Source organism: Taudactylus pleione, unplaced genomic scaffold (genome assembly GCF_031769625.1).
Source record: "Taudactylus pleione unplaced genomic scaffold, aTauple2 ptg000150l, whole genome shotgun sequence".
Taxonomy (NCBI): domain Eukaryota; kingdom Metazoa; phylum Chordata; class Amphibia; order Anura; family Myobatrachidae; genus Taudactylus; species Taudactylus pleione.
Window position 1 is genome coordinate 90,912 of NW_028284552.1, and position 17,749 is coordinate 108,660.

The following is a 17,749-nucleotide window of genomic DNA, read 5'->3' on the forward strand; positions in this document are numbered from 1 at the left end:
GATAGAGAATGAGATGTGAGCTGCAGCTGAATGACGAGCAGTGGGGAGTATATTTACCATTAAGTGTAATGGGAGGAGTTGATTATCCAGATCTAATAATTAGACTGGACTATATAGGTAGCCAGGATGTTTAGGCTTAGTCTTATTTACCAATGAAAGCTTTAAACATAATTATGCTGTTTATCAGATAATATATACAGCTGATAAAGTCTGTACTATAGCTATGTATTTTATTCAGTATAACATGTTATTGCTTAGATGTTTTATATACTGCAACTACTGTACCCCTAACTCCCCCTTTTCCTTTCTTTTCTGTACCCTATAATTTTCCCCAAAAACTTTTGAAACAATAAAAATTGAATGCTGAAAAAAAAAGAGCTCCTTCCATTGCTGAGAGCTACTTATATTAGTTATTGGTAACTAGCTCCAAAAGATAAACTTTCAGAGCATATTAAAATGAAGAAGATGGCTGTTTCTATACAGAACTATGGGGACAGCGGTTTTCAGCGATACATGGATATCTCTTTTGTTAAATACCCTAGTACGAAAATGTGTGTTATTCGTGTAGAAACAGACATCTCCTGAATATCTGGGAATAAGGATTAATAGGCTTCATAGTAAAAGGGCTCAGTAACTTTGCATTTCTAATGCTGCCCATCCACTAGCAGACCATAGAAACGACAGCACGATTACGACATTGTAATCATGCAGTCGTTTCTATGTCTGTGATAAGCTACACTGAACGAGGAGTCGTTCAGTGCAGGCTCATCAATCATCTGGCAACATGCTGAACCTGACATTATCGTCAGGTTGACAGCATGTTTGCATGACGATAGATGTCTAAACGACCAGCGGGCACGCGCATTGCTGGTCGTTTTAGACATTTTTGCAAACGATCTAATGATCGTTATCACTCAGTCGCTCAACTTAATCGTTTAGTGGATGGGCAGCATAACTATCCTTGGTGCTTTTCTTTCTACGTTTTGTGATTTGTTTAACTTTGTGATTATCCTACAGAAGTTAACAGTTTGTTAGTTGTACTATGAAACTTTTTTAGTTTAAATTATTTTTTTTAAATACTAGTATATTATTTCATACTATACACCAGAATGCCTCTTTTACAACGTGTGTCACCAACAACCATTCTATGGATTTTTCAACTGATGAACTGTATATGTTTCATACAACTGGCAGATTTAGCTTGAGATGTTAGCAGCAGATGATTCAGGACTTTGTCCAAGCTTGTTAAAGTTAATGATGATTTTATAGAGAAGAACTTACAGACTGTTTAGTACCCGGCAGCAACACACAGATTAGACAACTGTCAACGTCTTCTCTTCTATCTTCTATTAAACTATAAAACACATAAAATACAGTAGTTGTTGAAAAAAAGCATCTAAACAGGGGTTAGACGGGGGAGATGTACTAATCTCTGGAAAGTGATAAATTGAAAAGTGATAAACTACCAGCCACTCAGCTCCTAACTTTCATCTTAAAGGCTGTGTTTGCCAAAATGACAGTTAGGATCTGATTGGTTAGTAGTTTATTACTCTCCTTTATCACTTTCCAGAAATTATTGACATGTTCAGAAACAGCTAAAGGGCTATTGGTCTGAATCATGGAATGCAGCGTACGCAATAAATGTAATATTTGCTTAAATTGAGTCATTGTGTGTGTTGACCATTGATAATTACAACCCTATTTTACTCTAAAATACAGCTGTCAGTTGTTTTTTTCTTCAGTGATTACAATTATCTTAATTTTGTTCACAACAGAAACTGCTAATTTCCCAAACAATGAAGGACAAGCCATGAAAGATGGGGTGAATAGGAATTCTGCAATTATTGGAGGTAAACTAACATTATTATTTCTATTTAAGTATATATTTGAACTATTTCTGCTTCTGTGTATGTAGTTGATTTATACACCACCACTAAACATTCAGTGCTTACACACCGATCTGCCATAACATTTAAACCACTCCCAGGTGAAGTGAATAAATTTATTATCTCATTACAATGGCACTTGTCAATGGGCAGCAAGTGAACACTCAGGGCCTGATTCAGAGCCGGAGGCTCTGACCAGAGCGCTCGCTCTGAATCAGGGCCCTCCTACATGAAAATGGAGCGTCCTCCTGGACGCTCGCATAGCTGTGGGTGACCACCCACAGCTTATGCGAGCGTCCATGATGATGGTCGCGATAGTCAAGACCATCGCGACCATCGGGCTTGCGACGGAGACCCTGCGGTAGGGGCTCGCTGCCGCAAGCCCTGGAGTGATTTTGGCTCTATCAGAGCCAAAATCACTCCTACTGACATCACTAGTGATGTCAGTGGGGCCGGCTTCAGACGGTAGGTGTTCCCATGGGAACGCCTCCGTCTGGCAGCCACGCCCCTGGCACGCCCACCAAAGGGGGCGTGCTGTCAATCAACATCGAAAGCACGCCCCCTTTGGTGCGAGACCCGGAGTGACGGCTACCCCGTCGCTAGCTAGGTCTCGCGCATGCGCACGACGGAGCTCCCTCCGTCGTGCGCATGCGCAGTGGGGTAACATCGACACGCTTGCGAGCGTCCTGCGCTCGCGAGCGGGTCTGAATGACCCCCTCAGTTCTTGAAGTTGATGTGAAGCAGGAAATATGAGCAAGCTTAAGTATCTGAATGACTTTGACAAGTTGTGATGGCTGGACAACTGGGTCAGTGCATTTTGTGGGGTGTCCCCGGTAAGCAGTGGTTAGTACATAAAAGTAGTCCAAGGAAGGACAACCGGTGACAGGGTCATGGGCATCAAAGGCTTATTGATGCACATGGGGAGCAAATCTAACCCGCTGGTCCTATCCTACAGAAGAGCTATTATAGCACAAATTGCTGAAAAGATAATGTTGGCTATGATAGCAAGGTGTCAGAAAACACAGTGCAGTGCCCATGCTGACACCCAGGTCTGAGGGTTGTAAGGGCAGCGATGTACATGTCTGAAGCTTCCTATGGCTGTTCTGGGTGGCACTGCTGCAGAGATTCTGGCTGCAGGGTGTAGTTCCATGCACCCTGCTAGCCAGATGCAGGGACCGTGGGTGTGCACGGTGCCGCACACAGGGCTCTGCTCTCTGTGCAGCGGAACCACCCGCACACACTTAGTTATGACCCTGCTGAATCTTATCCACCACTGCAAGTGCCTACAATGTGTGAGCATCACACCTGAACAATGGAGCAATGGAAGGTGGCTGGGTCTGATGAATAATGTCTTCTTGTTGTGAACAGCTGTGTGTGAGTGCGTTGTTTAGCTGGGGAAGACATGGTACCAGGATGCACTGTGAGAAGAAGGCAAGATAACAGAGGTAGTGTGATGTTCTGGGCAATGTTCTGCTGGGAAACCTTGGGTCCTGGATTTAATTTGGATGGTACTTGACATGTACCACCTACCTAAACATTCTTGTAGACCAAGTACACCCCTTCACGGAAACGGTATTCCCTGATGGCAGTGGCCTCTTTCAGCAGAATAATGCGCCCTGCCCCACTGCAAACATTGTTCAGGAATGGTTTGAGAAACATCACAAAGAGTACAAGCTGATGACTTGGCCTCCGAATTCCCCATAACTTAATCTGATCAAGCAACTGTGGGATGTGCTGGAAAAACAAGTCCAAGTCATGGAGGCCCCAACTTGCAACTTACAGGGCTTAAAGGATCTGCCACTAACATCTTGGTTCCAGATAACACATGACACCTTCAGAGGTCTTGTGGAGTACATGCCTCAATGGGTCAGAGCTGTTTTGGTGGCACAAGGAGGCCCACACAATATTAGCAGGTGGTTTTAATGTTATTGTTGATAGGTGTATAGAGAGGTGTAGCATGTGGCCAGGGTGCCCGGAGCACGAGCGTGCTACGACCCTTCCCCCCCTCTTCCCCCCAAAGTGTGTGCTATATAATATAACCGCTATTTTTATTTATACAGTATATATATATATATATATATATATATATATTTATACAGTGTATATATATATATATATATATATATACATGGCAGGGTCATACATACATACAGGCAGGGTCACACATAGATACATACATACATACATACATACATACACACACACGCAGTGTCACATATATACATACACACATACAAGAAGAGAGGGTGATAGACATGAAACACAAATAATATCCTGCACAGGACAAAAATGTAATTCAATTTATAGACCAGCAATTTAGTACATTCTAATAATTAGTTACCAAATTTTGTATATAGCTGGAGCCGGTGCTCCCTGGAATCGAATATCAAGTACTGAGAAAAAAACCTTCCATTGGCCTCGGCCAATGTGCAGCAAGTGATTCCTTTGTGGGGCACTCTTTTGTAATAAAGTAATTGATATAATTGATATCAGGAAATATACATAATTACAATATAACTTTTAATCGGTTCCCTCTTTAAGGAGATTGGGGATTATTTGACTCTGAGTATGAAAATATGACAGAGACACCCATCAATAAACACCCATAAATACCATATAGTTGATATCAGAAAATGAATATAAGTAAAACATAACTTTTAATCCGATCCTTCTTTAAGAGAAATTGGGAATTATTATGACTCTGATTATGAGAATATATATTTGTCACCCATCAATAAGCACACATAAATATATTAGACATTCCGCAATTGTGTTTGAAATAATTACCTTGTGGTGATCATATTTAATCATTAACAATATATCCCCCAATGGGTAAAAGAGGGAGGTTTAGCAGTTAGTATATTCACTCCCTTTCTTCATTAATTAACTTATGTAGTAGCACTATATGCAACCAACATACACATAAATTAGACTTTAAACACTATAATGCTTCTAAAAACTGTTTTGATAAATGTTGCAGGTATATATACATACATAACAGATATATTCTCGATTATACTTTTGTTATATGAGAGATAGTTTCAAAAAAGTTTGGGAACTACTGGTGTAGACCCTGCAGCTTCTTCCTGGTCGACATGCTGCTGTAGTCCCGCCCTCTGCTGGGGTCAGATGAACATGTGCTGAGCTCCACCAATCAGGGCTCACACCACGGAGTCTCTCACTAGAGCAGCAGGAAGGCAGGACTGGACGCTGCTGCTCTGTATCCCAGCACCTGGCAGGCTGGACACGGACTCGGCAGCCTGGGTGTATAGTTATAATAATTAATTGTGTCATAATAATAATAAGTATTTGTATAAATTTAAAGAACAAAAGCCAAAGTATGATAACACTAACACAAATACATTATATTCTAATTAAGGCATTATTACATTAATGACAGTTTGAAACAAAGGGGGTTATTCAGACCCGCTCGCGAGCGGCAGTACGCTCGCAAGCGGGTCGATGTTCCCCACTGCGCATGCGCACAACGGAGGGAGCTCCGTCGTGCGCATGCGCGAGACACGGGGAGCGACGGGCTTTCCATCCCTCCGGGTCTTGCACCAAAGGGGGCGTGCTGTCGATGTTGATTGACAGCACGCCCCCTTTGGTGGGCATGCCGGGGGCGTGCCTGCCAGACGGAGGCGTTCCCATGGGAACGCCTTCCGTCTCAAGCCGGCCCCACTGACATCACTAGTGATGTCAGTGGGAGTGATTTTGGCTCTGATAGAGCCCGAATCACTCCAGGGCTTGCGGCAGCAAGACCCTACCGCAGGGTCTCCGTCGCAAGCCCGATGGTCGCGATGGTCAAGACCATCGCGACCATCATCATGGACGCTCGCTATAGCTGTGGGTGGTTACCCACAGCTATACGAGCGTCCAGGAGGCCGCTCCATTTTCATGGAGGAGGGCCCTGATTCAGAGCGAGCGCTCTGAATCAGGCCCATTGTCCAATGTGACAATTTTATTTTAAGAAATTTGAATTTTTTTGTTTCAAGGATAGAACTAATCATTCAAAAGACTTTGGGGGAGATGCCTTGAAGAGGGATAAAGTGAAGAGAGATAAAGTACCAACCAATCAGCTTCTAACTGCAGTTTTAAAGGCTGTTAGGAGCTGATTGTTTAGTACTTTATCTCTCTCCAAGGTTTGATCCAATATATCTAATTTACTATTTGCTTGATAACAAGTGTATGAAAATAAACAGAAATAATATATTATCCCCATCAATTTATTTTAAAAATAAAAATGAGCCTTATTGCTATAGGTTAGTAACAAACATTTTGCTGACAATAACAACAGTGACCATCTGGAAGTACAACAGATAAAATTGAGGATTTACTTAAAGTTGTCTTGCTACATTATCCTCAGGGGCATATTTATAATGGGTGCAGGGTGTGCGGGGCACACTCTGCACCCATAATTTTAATAATCCACTTTCTGGAGTCCCACGTCGGCGGTATCAGCGTTGTAAAAATCGCCTTGAAAATGGCCGCTGCGGCCATTTTCCTGGAGTTTTGTACATGTGCAGTAGGGAAATCGCCGTGCAGTAGACTCTGGGCACATACTAGTGCCCAGAGTTTACTGCTGTGTAGGAATGGACATCAAATCATGCGATGCGATGGCAACTAGCCATCGCATCACAAAAATTGGATTGTAGAATACTGTCCAAAAAGGGGCAGAGCCTATGGGAAAGAGGAGGAGCATCACAGCAACCCCACCCACATCACTCTTCGAGATGCTGCCCCCCAGGCTCTCCCTACACTGAGAATAGATGTCTTGTGCATGTCGTGCGATGTCTGCTATGCAGAGCAGCGGTGTGAGCTCCCCCTCCACAGCCAGCCATCGGATGGGCATTGGAAAGCTGCATCCGATGGCTGGCAACCATCGAATTTCCGGTATTCGATGGAAAAAGTACTTCCATTGAATCGGAAACATCGATTGTTGCTAACTGTTGGCTTCCGATGACCATCCCTACTGCTGTGGCGCCGCGCTCAGTGTGCTGCCGGCCGCCGGAGAGAGAGAAGGGGGCCCCGGACGGAGACAGTATACACGAGCCCCCTCCTCTCTTAATACGCCCCTGATTATCCTCTGTAAGCAAAAATATCCCTTGTGCACTGTGTTATGCCTTCATGTAGGTATGACTCTTCCTGTAACTTTTAAATAATATATTTCCCAATAGTTGTACCGTGCTCTTATACTATATAAATATATGACAATAATAATTTCTAATAACAACAACATACTGACACCCCTATACAAGTCTGTACTTTTTATTAGGATCAAAAATTTAAATCAGAATATTTAATTATAATATATACACTTTTTAAGCAGCATCATTTGCATATCACAATACATTTAAAGGCAACATTTTTTTGACATACAAAGCTTAAAAAAAATGTGTGGGAGATTACCTTTAGATGTGTCTGATTAATTAAAAAGAAAAAAAATGATTAACAGCTCTGATTAATCCTTTTATGCCTATGATTTTAAAATATTATTATGAACAGATACAATATGTCATTCCTATACCAAAGACGTCTGATCCAAACCTTAAAAAGTATACACTTGTACCATATCCCATATTCCCGTAGTGCATATTAAGGTGCAGACACCCGGGACGATGTGCTGTATGAACGATATTGGTGAAAGATTTCCCTTGAACTTTCAGTAGTGCAGGACAAACAATATTGGGTGTACACACTGAAAGACATCTTTTAAAGATATCATTCAGTGAAGTCATCCTGCCACATCTCTGAACAGGCAATTCTTGATGATATCGTCCAAATTGGCCTGCATGTACAGACGATCATAGATATCGTTATCTTCCAGCGGGAGCGCACATCGTTGGTCGTGCATTGCATACACACGGAACAATATATCGTTGGGCGATATCATTATCGTTCAAATTGTTCAAAAATATCATCTCGTGTGTATGCCCCTTTGGATTGTAAATTAGTAACAGGACCATTACTCATTTTGTTTAACGCTATTTCCAGCTTTGTAACTGATGTTTGTTTTACCTCTGTGAAATATGTTGCTAGTTGCTAAATAGATTAATAACCTGTCAGAATCATCTGTCATTCACCAATGAGATACAAGCCAGTAATACAACATATACAACCTATACAGGTGCCAGAATTAGACTAAAGAAATATCTGTAGCCAAAACAGCACAAGTAATGAGTAACACGTCAGGTTACAGGTATGCATTTCTTATGTCACATGACCATGTGGACATTATGTCCATCTCAACATTTTGATTGTGGACAAAATGTCGACAATCAAAATGTCGAGATGGACATAATGTCCACATGGTCATAATATCAACATTGTGAGTGTCCATATTAGGGTTATGCTGTGGTTAGGGATGGAGTTATGTTAGGGTTAGGGCTACAGTCCCCTAAAAACACTGTCGACCTGCAGACTGTCGACTTTCACAATGTCAACATGGCATTTCACGTGTCAACATAATGTCCATGCCAACGTCAGCATTCAGACCATGCCGACATTTTAGTGTCGACATTCTGAATTTTGACATTTAGTACCACAACCATGTTACAGATACAAGGTAATTCAATTCGTTAAAACATGCCTGGATTAAAATATATATATTTTTATTTCAATGTATTTTCTTAGTGTGCATGTATGTTTGTTGGGATGGTCTGGATAAGTGTTTGGGGTGTTGTTTGAGAAATTCAGCCCTTGCAGTGAGGTAGGAGTTCTAATAATGAGCTATGAAAACTGGGGTTGATGTACTATACCATGAAGAATTGCCAAATGTAGCCACATTTAGCTCAATCTATATATTTGTATAACTTACTTTAAATTAAAAAAAACTTGAAAAACCTCTTTGCATAATTGCCCCTCTTCCAGGTGAAGGGAGGATCATCTAATAACAATAATTATGTAATATAATATGTTCTAAGACATTATTGCTTTGTCATTTTACCAATGCTATGTATTATGCTTATCTTCATGCAGGTATCATTGCAGTGGTGATCTTCACTATACTCTGCACTTTGGTGTTTTTGATACGCTACATGTTCCGCCACAAGGGAACCTACCACACAAATGAAGCCAAGGGAGCCGAATCTGCCGACAATGCTGATGCTGCCATTATAAACAACGACCCTAACTTCACTGAGACCATTGATGAGAGTAAAAAGGAATGGCTTATCTAAGAGCAATCAATTTAAAAGCAAGAGAGTGGTTTCCGGTGTGTTGGGAGGGACTGTGTCTCGCCAGTTCTGGGCTTCTGACTTCTCCTCGCAAGATCAGCACAGCCAGTGGGCCCCATAAGGCCACACAATACACCAACAAAATTACAAATCATAAACTTTGATAAAAGGCATTGAAAGTTCTTTTTTTTGTTTCCGTTTATACAGTTGGGGTTTACGCCTTCTGTATTTCCCTAAGAAAAACAGAATATCAGCTTTTAGAGTTTCAGCATTGGTTTGGATTTGTCAGTAATACCTGTATTTTGTGTGTGTGTTTAGAGGCAATCTAAATACGAAGTCAAGAGACGGGGCCAGTTTTATAACGTTTTATAAGCCCTGAGAATATTAACTTAAAGAATCCAACATACATACACAACTGGTTACATATAAACCCGTAAATGTGTTTATATTTAATCCAACACACACAAATACTTGTCCTAAATTTCATCTACTTCCTTTCTCCTTTATATAATGAAATACTTTTCATTGCATGCATAAGCACTGCAGTAATTCAGAATGGTTAAGGGTGGAGTATTATCATGCCAATAAAGAATGTATCTGCCATTTTTTGTTGCTATACTGTTAACAAGTTTAGGGATAGGCAACTGATGTCCTTGCCATGCTGACCATACCTGGAGTCAACGGCTGCTGGAGTGACACACGTTGCCGATCCCTAAATCTAAAGGGAATCTCGACGTATCAAGAACAATTTGAGTGTTGCAAAAGAAAAATATACTTAATATATTGCACCATTTTCTGATACATTGGCTTGCTAATTTTTTTGTCTCATTACATTGATGAGGTAACATGCTAGGCCCATTCTATTGGCCATGTCACGTTTCTTAGACTATGTGGACAGTTTCTGACAGAACATAATGAGGCCGTTTCCTTGTCCCCAGGAATGACTTGCAGTTGACATGCAGCTATTTTGTGTTCTTAGCATCTTGGAAAGCATCACTGTTTTTATTAAACTGAAAAATGAAGGAAAAATATTCATGATAAAAAAAACAATGGAAATTAATTTAGCATTAGAACTGTTGGAAATATATATTGCTGTATATTTTACTGCACAATACAAGTGTATATATAGCCAAGCTTTTATCAGTGTTCCTTATTATGCATACACAAATTGTATCCAGTTGCAATAATATGTGTTGTATGCTTATTCTTTTCACCTTTGCGATAATAAAGCAGGAGGGAGTTTAGGTTTATTCCCAGTGAAATATGCAAGGTGGGTATAAATAATATAAAAAATAAATTGTACATAAAAGAGGGGCTATTGAAAAAAAATGTAGAAGACATTTATCTTTGTGTAGATATACCTGTGCAAAAACAGACTATGATACTGGAGGGCTGGTGCCATGACGAAGAGCGCCCTGGGAGTGAAGAGATGGCATAACAGTGCTCCCTATGATGCTGCGGCCATGCCCTCCATTGTGCGCACTGAGGCTTTACAGCAGCTCACACAATGGAAATGTACACCACAATAAGGTGTAGCCACTCCCCCCCATTGGCCCAGCCCTCAAGTACCTGGGCATGCTCTGGCTGTGACATACAATGATGATAATGATGACAACCAGCATGACTGGCTGATTGCGTATTGACCCTTCAGCTGATACTTAAATCATTAGTGTGGTGGTTATATTACATCAAGTCCTGGGCATCTATTCACATTGCTTAATGGGCATTTTCATTTGTACTACTGCAGGAAAGAAGGTTCCTATTTGATATTAAAGGGGAAAGCAACAACTGTTTAAATTATTATTTTTTGTTTTGTATTTAATTAAATTTTATGCTAAAATAAAACTTCCACATCTATATAATAATTGTGAATGGCTGTCCACACCACGCACTATTACGATGGAGACAACAATTGCTGTACCGAGGAAGAGATACCGGGGGCTAAATTCATTGTGCAGGTGCCGCCTGATATTCATACTTTCATACTCAGGAGTCGCTGCCTGTTGTTAGTTCCAGGGGGAGAGGCAGGCTCAGGCTACTGACCTGGTGAATGACAAGTCCAATTTATTAGTTTGTTAATAAATATCAATATTTTCTCTTGCGAATATGGAACATCAATACATAATTGTTATACATGAAATCCGTTTAGCAGAAATGCTCCTGTGTTTAAACCGGACACATCTTGAGATGCATCTTTCTCAACATTATTAATGGTTATTACTGGTGAGTGAGTACATGAATTTATCTATTCCTCTGTGTACCTCCCCTATTAGTACTGTTTTTTTTTCTTTACCTAGTAATTCTATTATTAATGCGATAAAATGTACAATAATAATGCCAGTATAATGACATCATTACTAAAATAGACAATATTAGAGCTACTATTTGGCATACTGTATGGCATATAATAGCACCTTAACTGGTAGGTCAGCCAAGGGGGATAGGTATCCGTCTCCAATTTTTCTGCAGCTGGCGCAAGCACACCCCACTAGGTGAGCGCTAGTCAAACCATTACATTATATCATAGGACCTATTATTATAAAGAGAGTATCCTAACATTCTACAGGATTAGGATTTTAAATTTGAGAAAATAGACAAATGTATACATATTCCGCCTCTGTTGCAGAGTACTCCTATGCCAGTGTTTCTCAGACTTGGCCCTCGTGGAACCCTAAAAATGTGTGTTTTCAAGGTATCCTCAAGAATGAGCACCACCCCTATTGTGTTAGTCAGTTAACACACCTGTGCTCCAGCTAGGTGGTCTAGAAAACATACGCTGTTAAGGAGCGTATCCACCAGACGATTAAAATGAGCGATTGAATTATTACGGCATTGTTATCATTCAATCGCTCATTAATCGTTTTAAATCGTGCAGTAAAATGTCAAAAATGACCAGCAATGCGCGCTCCGGCTGGTCGTTTTCGACATTTATCATCGCCTGAACATGCAGCCAACCTGCTGATAACGACAGATTGTGCATGTTCGGGGATGAGGGAGGGTGCCTGCACTGAATGACATCGTTCAGCATGGGCACATTATCCACTGCACAGAGTGATGAACAATTGTACGAATCCAATGTTGTAATCGTACAGTCGTTCCATTCTCTTGTAGTGGATACGCACCTTTAGGGTATCATGAGGACTGGATTTGAGAAACACTTCCCCATAGCATAGCTTTAATGTGAAGAATGTAAAATTTCTGGACCAATTCAGATGGCCTCTCAACAAATAAAAGAAATGTATAAATGTGTGCTGGGCGTAGCCACAACATTGTGGTCCCCATAGCAATATTTGAAGTAACCCCCACGCGAATGCTTCTAGAGAGACACCTCTCCCTGTATCAGTTGTTCCTTATAGTGCCCTAGTTTAGTTTAGGCCCCATACACACATCACTCACTGAAAATGGGATGTCACCCCATTAGGCAGCTTTATCATTATCCTACATAGAAGTCTGGTAAGAGATTATGGGCTCTATTTATAACGGGATGCAATTGGGAAGCCGGCTGACATTATACCGACAGCCGGCTCCCCGACTGTAATATCCCGGCGAGGGTAAAATGACCGTCGTCTAGATGTAGACGCCGCTCATTTCCCCGCGCCGGGAGACCGGCACCCGCATCCCGATCGAAGGGATGCTGGGTGCCGCAAGCGGACAGCCGCGGTGGGGGGAGGGTTAGGTTTAGGGCTCCTGGGGGGGACTTAGGGTTAGGCACCCCCCCAGGAGGTTAGGGTTGGCTTAGGCTAGGGGGAGGGAGGGTTAGGGTTAGGCACCCCCAGGGGGAGGTTAAGGTTAGGCACCCCCCCAGGGGACTTAGGTTTAGGCAGCGGGGAAAGGGGGGTTAGGTTTAGGCACTTAGAGGGGGGATTAGGGTTAGGCACCTGGGGGGGAGGTTAGGGTTAGGCACCCCTAAGGGAGGGTTAGGGGGTAGGTTAGGTTAGTTCATACTTACCTGGGGACAATCGGGATTTCCAGCGCTGTCGGGCTGCCTCTGCCGGGATCTGTTCCACTGTCGGCCTGACGCTGCCGGGAATCGAACTGCCGGCCATGCGGCCGGCGGTATTACATACCGATTCCTTAATTAACATTATTTTTACTAAAATAAAGTGAAAAAGGGTGTTTTCACACCCTTTTCACATTATTTTATGATCACCTATAGTTATTACAGGGCAATTGGAGTAGAATTCGTAAAATTCTACTACAACCCCTAAGTATCACTTATTTTTAGTAATCAGATCGCATTTCCCATCATTTTAATGGGAAATGTGATCTGACCAAAGTTACTAAAAATAAAATGTGAAAAAATACCGGGGAAAGCCCTGAGATAATAACGCCACCTTGAGGTGGCGTTATCCAGGGTCTCCCCCGGTTACCGGGCTCCTACTCTGCTCTGAATGGCAGAGCAGAGCCAGGAGCCGGCCCCAATGATCAGCTGTGTGGTCTAAACAGACCACACACTGATACACTGCAAAAAAAAAAATAGTAAAAAAAAAATTCACTTACCTGACTCCATGGACCGGTGGTCGGGGCTCCGGTGATAACTCCCCTCCGGTCAGCTGGTCTCCCACGCTGCACTGTGGCCCAGTCATCAGCTGACCGGGTCATGATGCAGGATGGGAGATCAGCTAACCGGAAGACATAGAAGACATCATCGGAGGCCGGATCATGCAGGCAAGTGTAATCAAGAGAGAGGGGGGATAGCAGGGGGTCCGCAATCATGGGGGGCGGGGCTTAGCGCCAGGGGGGGTAGCAGCGGAGGCCGGTCGGCGCATGCGCGGGGCACTGTTCATGGTATTTTTTTGCGAAAATACCGTGACTAGTGTGCGGAGGGGATTCGCAGGAACAGAGCTTTCTTGCAAGCTCTGACCCTGCAAGGGATTTGTAGTAAATCCCTGTGATATTGCCTACAATCACACTACAATCTGCATTACCAATGCGGATTTTAGTAAATTGAGCCCTATATCTCATTGACCTGTTATTTTATGTCACCGTTTTCGCTGATGACAACACTTCAAGTGCTCCATCCCTATTGACAGTTTTTGAATCACCTAATGCAGGAAATTCCACTTTGAATGGAGATTGTATTAATTTTAGAACACTGTTCCCAGGGGCAGTTTAAGAGAGGAGGGGGCCTGTGTGCAGACCACTCCTCCCCTCTGTGGTGCAGTAGACTCTGGCATTGTATTAGAGTCTTCTGTGCATGTGCAGGTCTCTGGTAACATGGCGCCCGCTCCTTGTTACCAGTGACATTTCTACTGCGCATGCGCAGATCACCCGGAAAATGGAAGCCGTGCCGATGCTGGTCTTTGGAGAGGTAAGTATTAAACATGGGTGCATGGTGTGTAGTGTGAGCTCCCCCTGGGGCCTGTGTGCACCTCATATCCTGCACCCATTATATATACACCAATGACTGTGACAGTCCTTCTCTGGCAGCTCAATCCCCACATCCCAGCTCTCTTCACAAAGGCTGTATTCAAGAAGAAGCCCACTCTCCAACATTGTTTGGCTCATCAATTGTCTCTGCTATGCCTGTGACTGTCGATTGGGAGCAAAGGAGATGGATCACTTCAGTGTGGTGATTTACAGGGAGAGAGAGACAGAGACATCACCTGTAGCACTGATGAGTCTCCCTTTTCAGGGCAGGCAATGGTCTGGACCCAATTGCTTGGTGGGCAATTCTGGGAACTTGGCAAACAACTGTATAATTTATAATCTTGGTAGACAACTACATGATCTATAATCTTGGTAGACAACTATATGATCTATAATCTTGGTAGATAACTATATGATTTATAATCTTGGTAGATAACTATATGATTTATAATCTTGGTAAACAACCATATGATCTATAATCATGGTAGACAACTATATGATCTATAATCATGGTAGACAACTATTTGATCTATAATCTTGGTAGACAATTTTATGATCTATAATCTTGGTAGACAACTACAGTATATGGCTATGTGGCCCTCTAAGCCTCTGGGCAGAGCTGGCTCTAGGCATAGACAAACTAAGCAAATGCCTAGGGCATTTGGAATACTAAAAAATTATACACAGCGCTTGGTTTTAGCCTAATAAAAATATGACAGAGAATGCGTTAATCTAAAATATGCTTTGTATAATTAAATAGAAAATTGACACAATCTAATAACACAATGTGCAAATTTGATATATTCAGTACTTCTCACATGCAAAAAAGATACATGATCAATTCATGAATAATAGCAATATACACATGAGGGAATCAGCCACGCCACTGAGCTAGGAACAGCTCACTCCCTTAGCCGCGATCCTGTGATACCTACCAGCTCACAAACATCTATATGAGATGGGGGTGGTGTGGACACAACCCGGATCTAGTGGCACCTTCAGGAGAAGCGAGAGGAGTGTGCCGCTGACCGCAGGTGTGATCTACCAGGACCGGTCTGCAGCTTGCTTACAGGACCTGCCGGGACTGACCAGGAGAGGTGAGCAACGTGTGCCCTCAGCCGCAGGTGCTTTAATTTTAACCGGCCTTGAGTCCATATATTTACGGGGATCACCCGGATGAGAGCCAGCATTGGCAATATAAACTGCAAGTCAGTCCACTAGTATCTGTGCTGGGACGCCAGCACAGGCACAAAAAGACTTTTTCAATTATTCATATATAAGGGGCTGCTACGAAATGCATTTTAAATCAACCTTACTTGTTTTATTTTTATTTCTATTTTTATAGACAGCTGTCTGGTTTATTTTATTATTATTTGTCAAGTTTCTATTAAACACTGTATCTTTTATTGAGCAATATTGCTATTATTCATGAATTGATCATGTATCTTTTTTGCATGTGAGAAGTACTGAATATATTAAATTTGCACATTGTGTTATTAGATTGTGTCAATTTTCTATTTAATTATATAAAGAATATTTTAGATTAACGCATTCATATTTTTATTAGGCTAAAACCAAGCGCTGTGTATAATTTTTTTGTATCTTGTGTATTTTTGAAGCATGACATTTAGCTTCTCACACATGCTGCTCGTTTGGTAAATGCCTTTTATAGAACAATTAACTAAATAGCACCGGGATTTGGGTAGTTTTTCTAACATTTGTTGTAGGGCATTTGGAATGCCTAGGGGCATCAAAGCCAGCCTGGCACCTGCTGCCAACTGGGCAGAAACTCTGGCAGCTGCTACTTCTGCTGCGTAGCATCCATGATCGGAGCTCAAATGACAGCTCTGATCGGGCCTGGCAGCAGCAAACAGTGAGCAGGCAGCGGCGGAACAGCCGGCAGAAGTTTGCGGGGGCAGAGCACCTGGACGGTGGCTAGTGGTTCGTGCCAGGCTGGCTCTGAGGCGTCACACAATCAGAATGAGATTCTGCGCGTGGACAGAGGCTCATTCAGGACTATAAGAAAGTGGTCACGTGAGGGCTGCTGCACCATTGGCCCTTATGGAGCTTGGAGTAGCGAGTCACACCTCACGGCTCTGGGTTCCGCCTCCAGCAATCATCACACACAGCTGCAGCCTGCCAGCCTGAGATGGGAAAAGCGGGTCCGCCGCCCGAGGCTTGCTGTACCTTGAGTAAATTTGGAACTGGGAGAGGGCCGGGGTGCTGTGGTGCTTACTGCTGGGAGAGGGGTGCTGTGCTGGCATAGGGGTGGTGGGTGAGGGTGGGTGCTGATACCGTGCTGTGCTTGCCACACCCTTATTCAGGATCCTACGGGAAGGGGAGCACCACCCAAAATCTTGCATAGCGCACTAATTTGGCTAGGGCCGGCTCTGCCTCTGGGCCTCATAGCAACTGTACCTCCTGCACCCACTATAGCTACGCCCATGAATGTACAGTATGTGCTACTGCTTATACATCCTTCACATTAAAATATGAAACTTAAAAATAGCCACATCACTACAATGAAAATAACATGACTACAAAAATGACAATGACCACAATACATGCACTTACAGACTTACTTGACAATAGATTGCTGTGGATTCATGTTTATTATAAATATGGGCAGAACTATAATTTTTTCATAGCAAACAGTATCAAATCTTTGGCACATAATTAGCTGATGCCAGTTAGAGATTTTAATATATTAATTCAGGTTTTGTTTAAAAGGAAAATAAAGTCACTATTTTACACTAACATACTGTATATCATATGGTGTGTATTAGTCAATTGAGTAATATACATAATTTAACTAGAATGCACTGCATATAAATTACTTAAATATATCTTTCAAGTTCCCTAACACTTCAGTTCCCTAACACAGTTCAGTTCCCTAACACAGCAGATTGCCATGTAAGGAGTTTGAGGTACCGCTCTAACTAAAGGAGCAGGAAGAGACCAACAGCTATACTGACGGGATGTAGTCGGTATTCCGGCGGTCAGAATACCGGTGCTAGAATCCCGACAGCAGTCAGAATCTTGGCTCCAGAATCCCAACCGCTAACATCGGTATTAGGGGTAGGGTTAGGTTTAGGGTTAGCGGTTAGACACTAGGGGGAGAGTTAGGATTAAGCTGCAGGGGGAAAAGGTTAGGGTTAGGCTGCAAGGGGGAGGGTTAGGCTGCAGGGAGGCAGGGTTAAGGTTGGGCTGCAGGAAGGGAGGGTTAGGCTGCGGGGAAAGGTGGGTGAGGATTAGGGGGAGGGTTAGGGGTTAGGATACTTATCAACTCCTGTCGGGATTCTGACTGTCGGAATGCCG

The 17,749-nt window shown here is 42.6% G+C and overlaps 1 protein-coding gene across 1 annotated transcript in view; it reads left to right on the plus strand.

The window, feature by feature from the left end:
• Nucleotides 1-10,964, plus strand: part of LOC148522216 (contactin-associated protein-like 2) — a gene marked incomplete at its 5' end in the record, with an annotated part of 88,581 nt that extends 77,617 nt beyond the window's left edge. Inside the window, 2 exons of the mRNA XM_088474264.1 lie at nt 1,776-1,850; nt 8,865-10,964. Coding sequence (XP_088330390.1) covers nt 1,776-1,850; nt 8,865-9,064 — 275 coding nt within the window. The remainder of the gene's footprint in view (nt 1-1,775; nt 1,851-8,864) is intronic.
• Between the last annotated feature and the right edge of the window lie 6,785 nt (nt 10,965-17,749).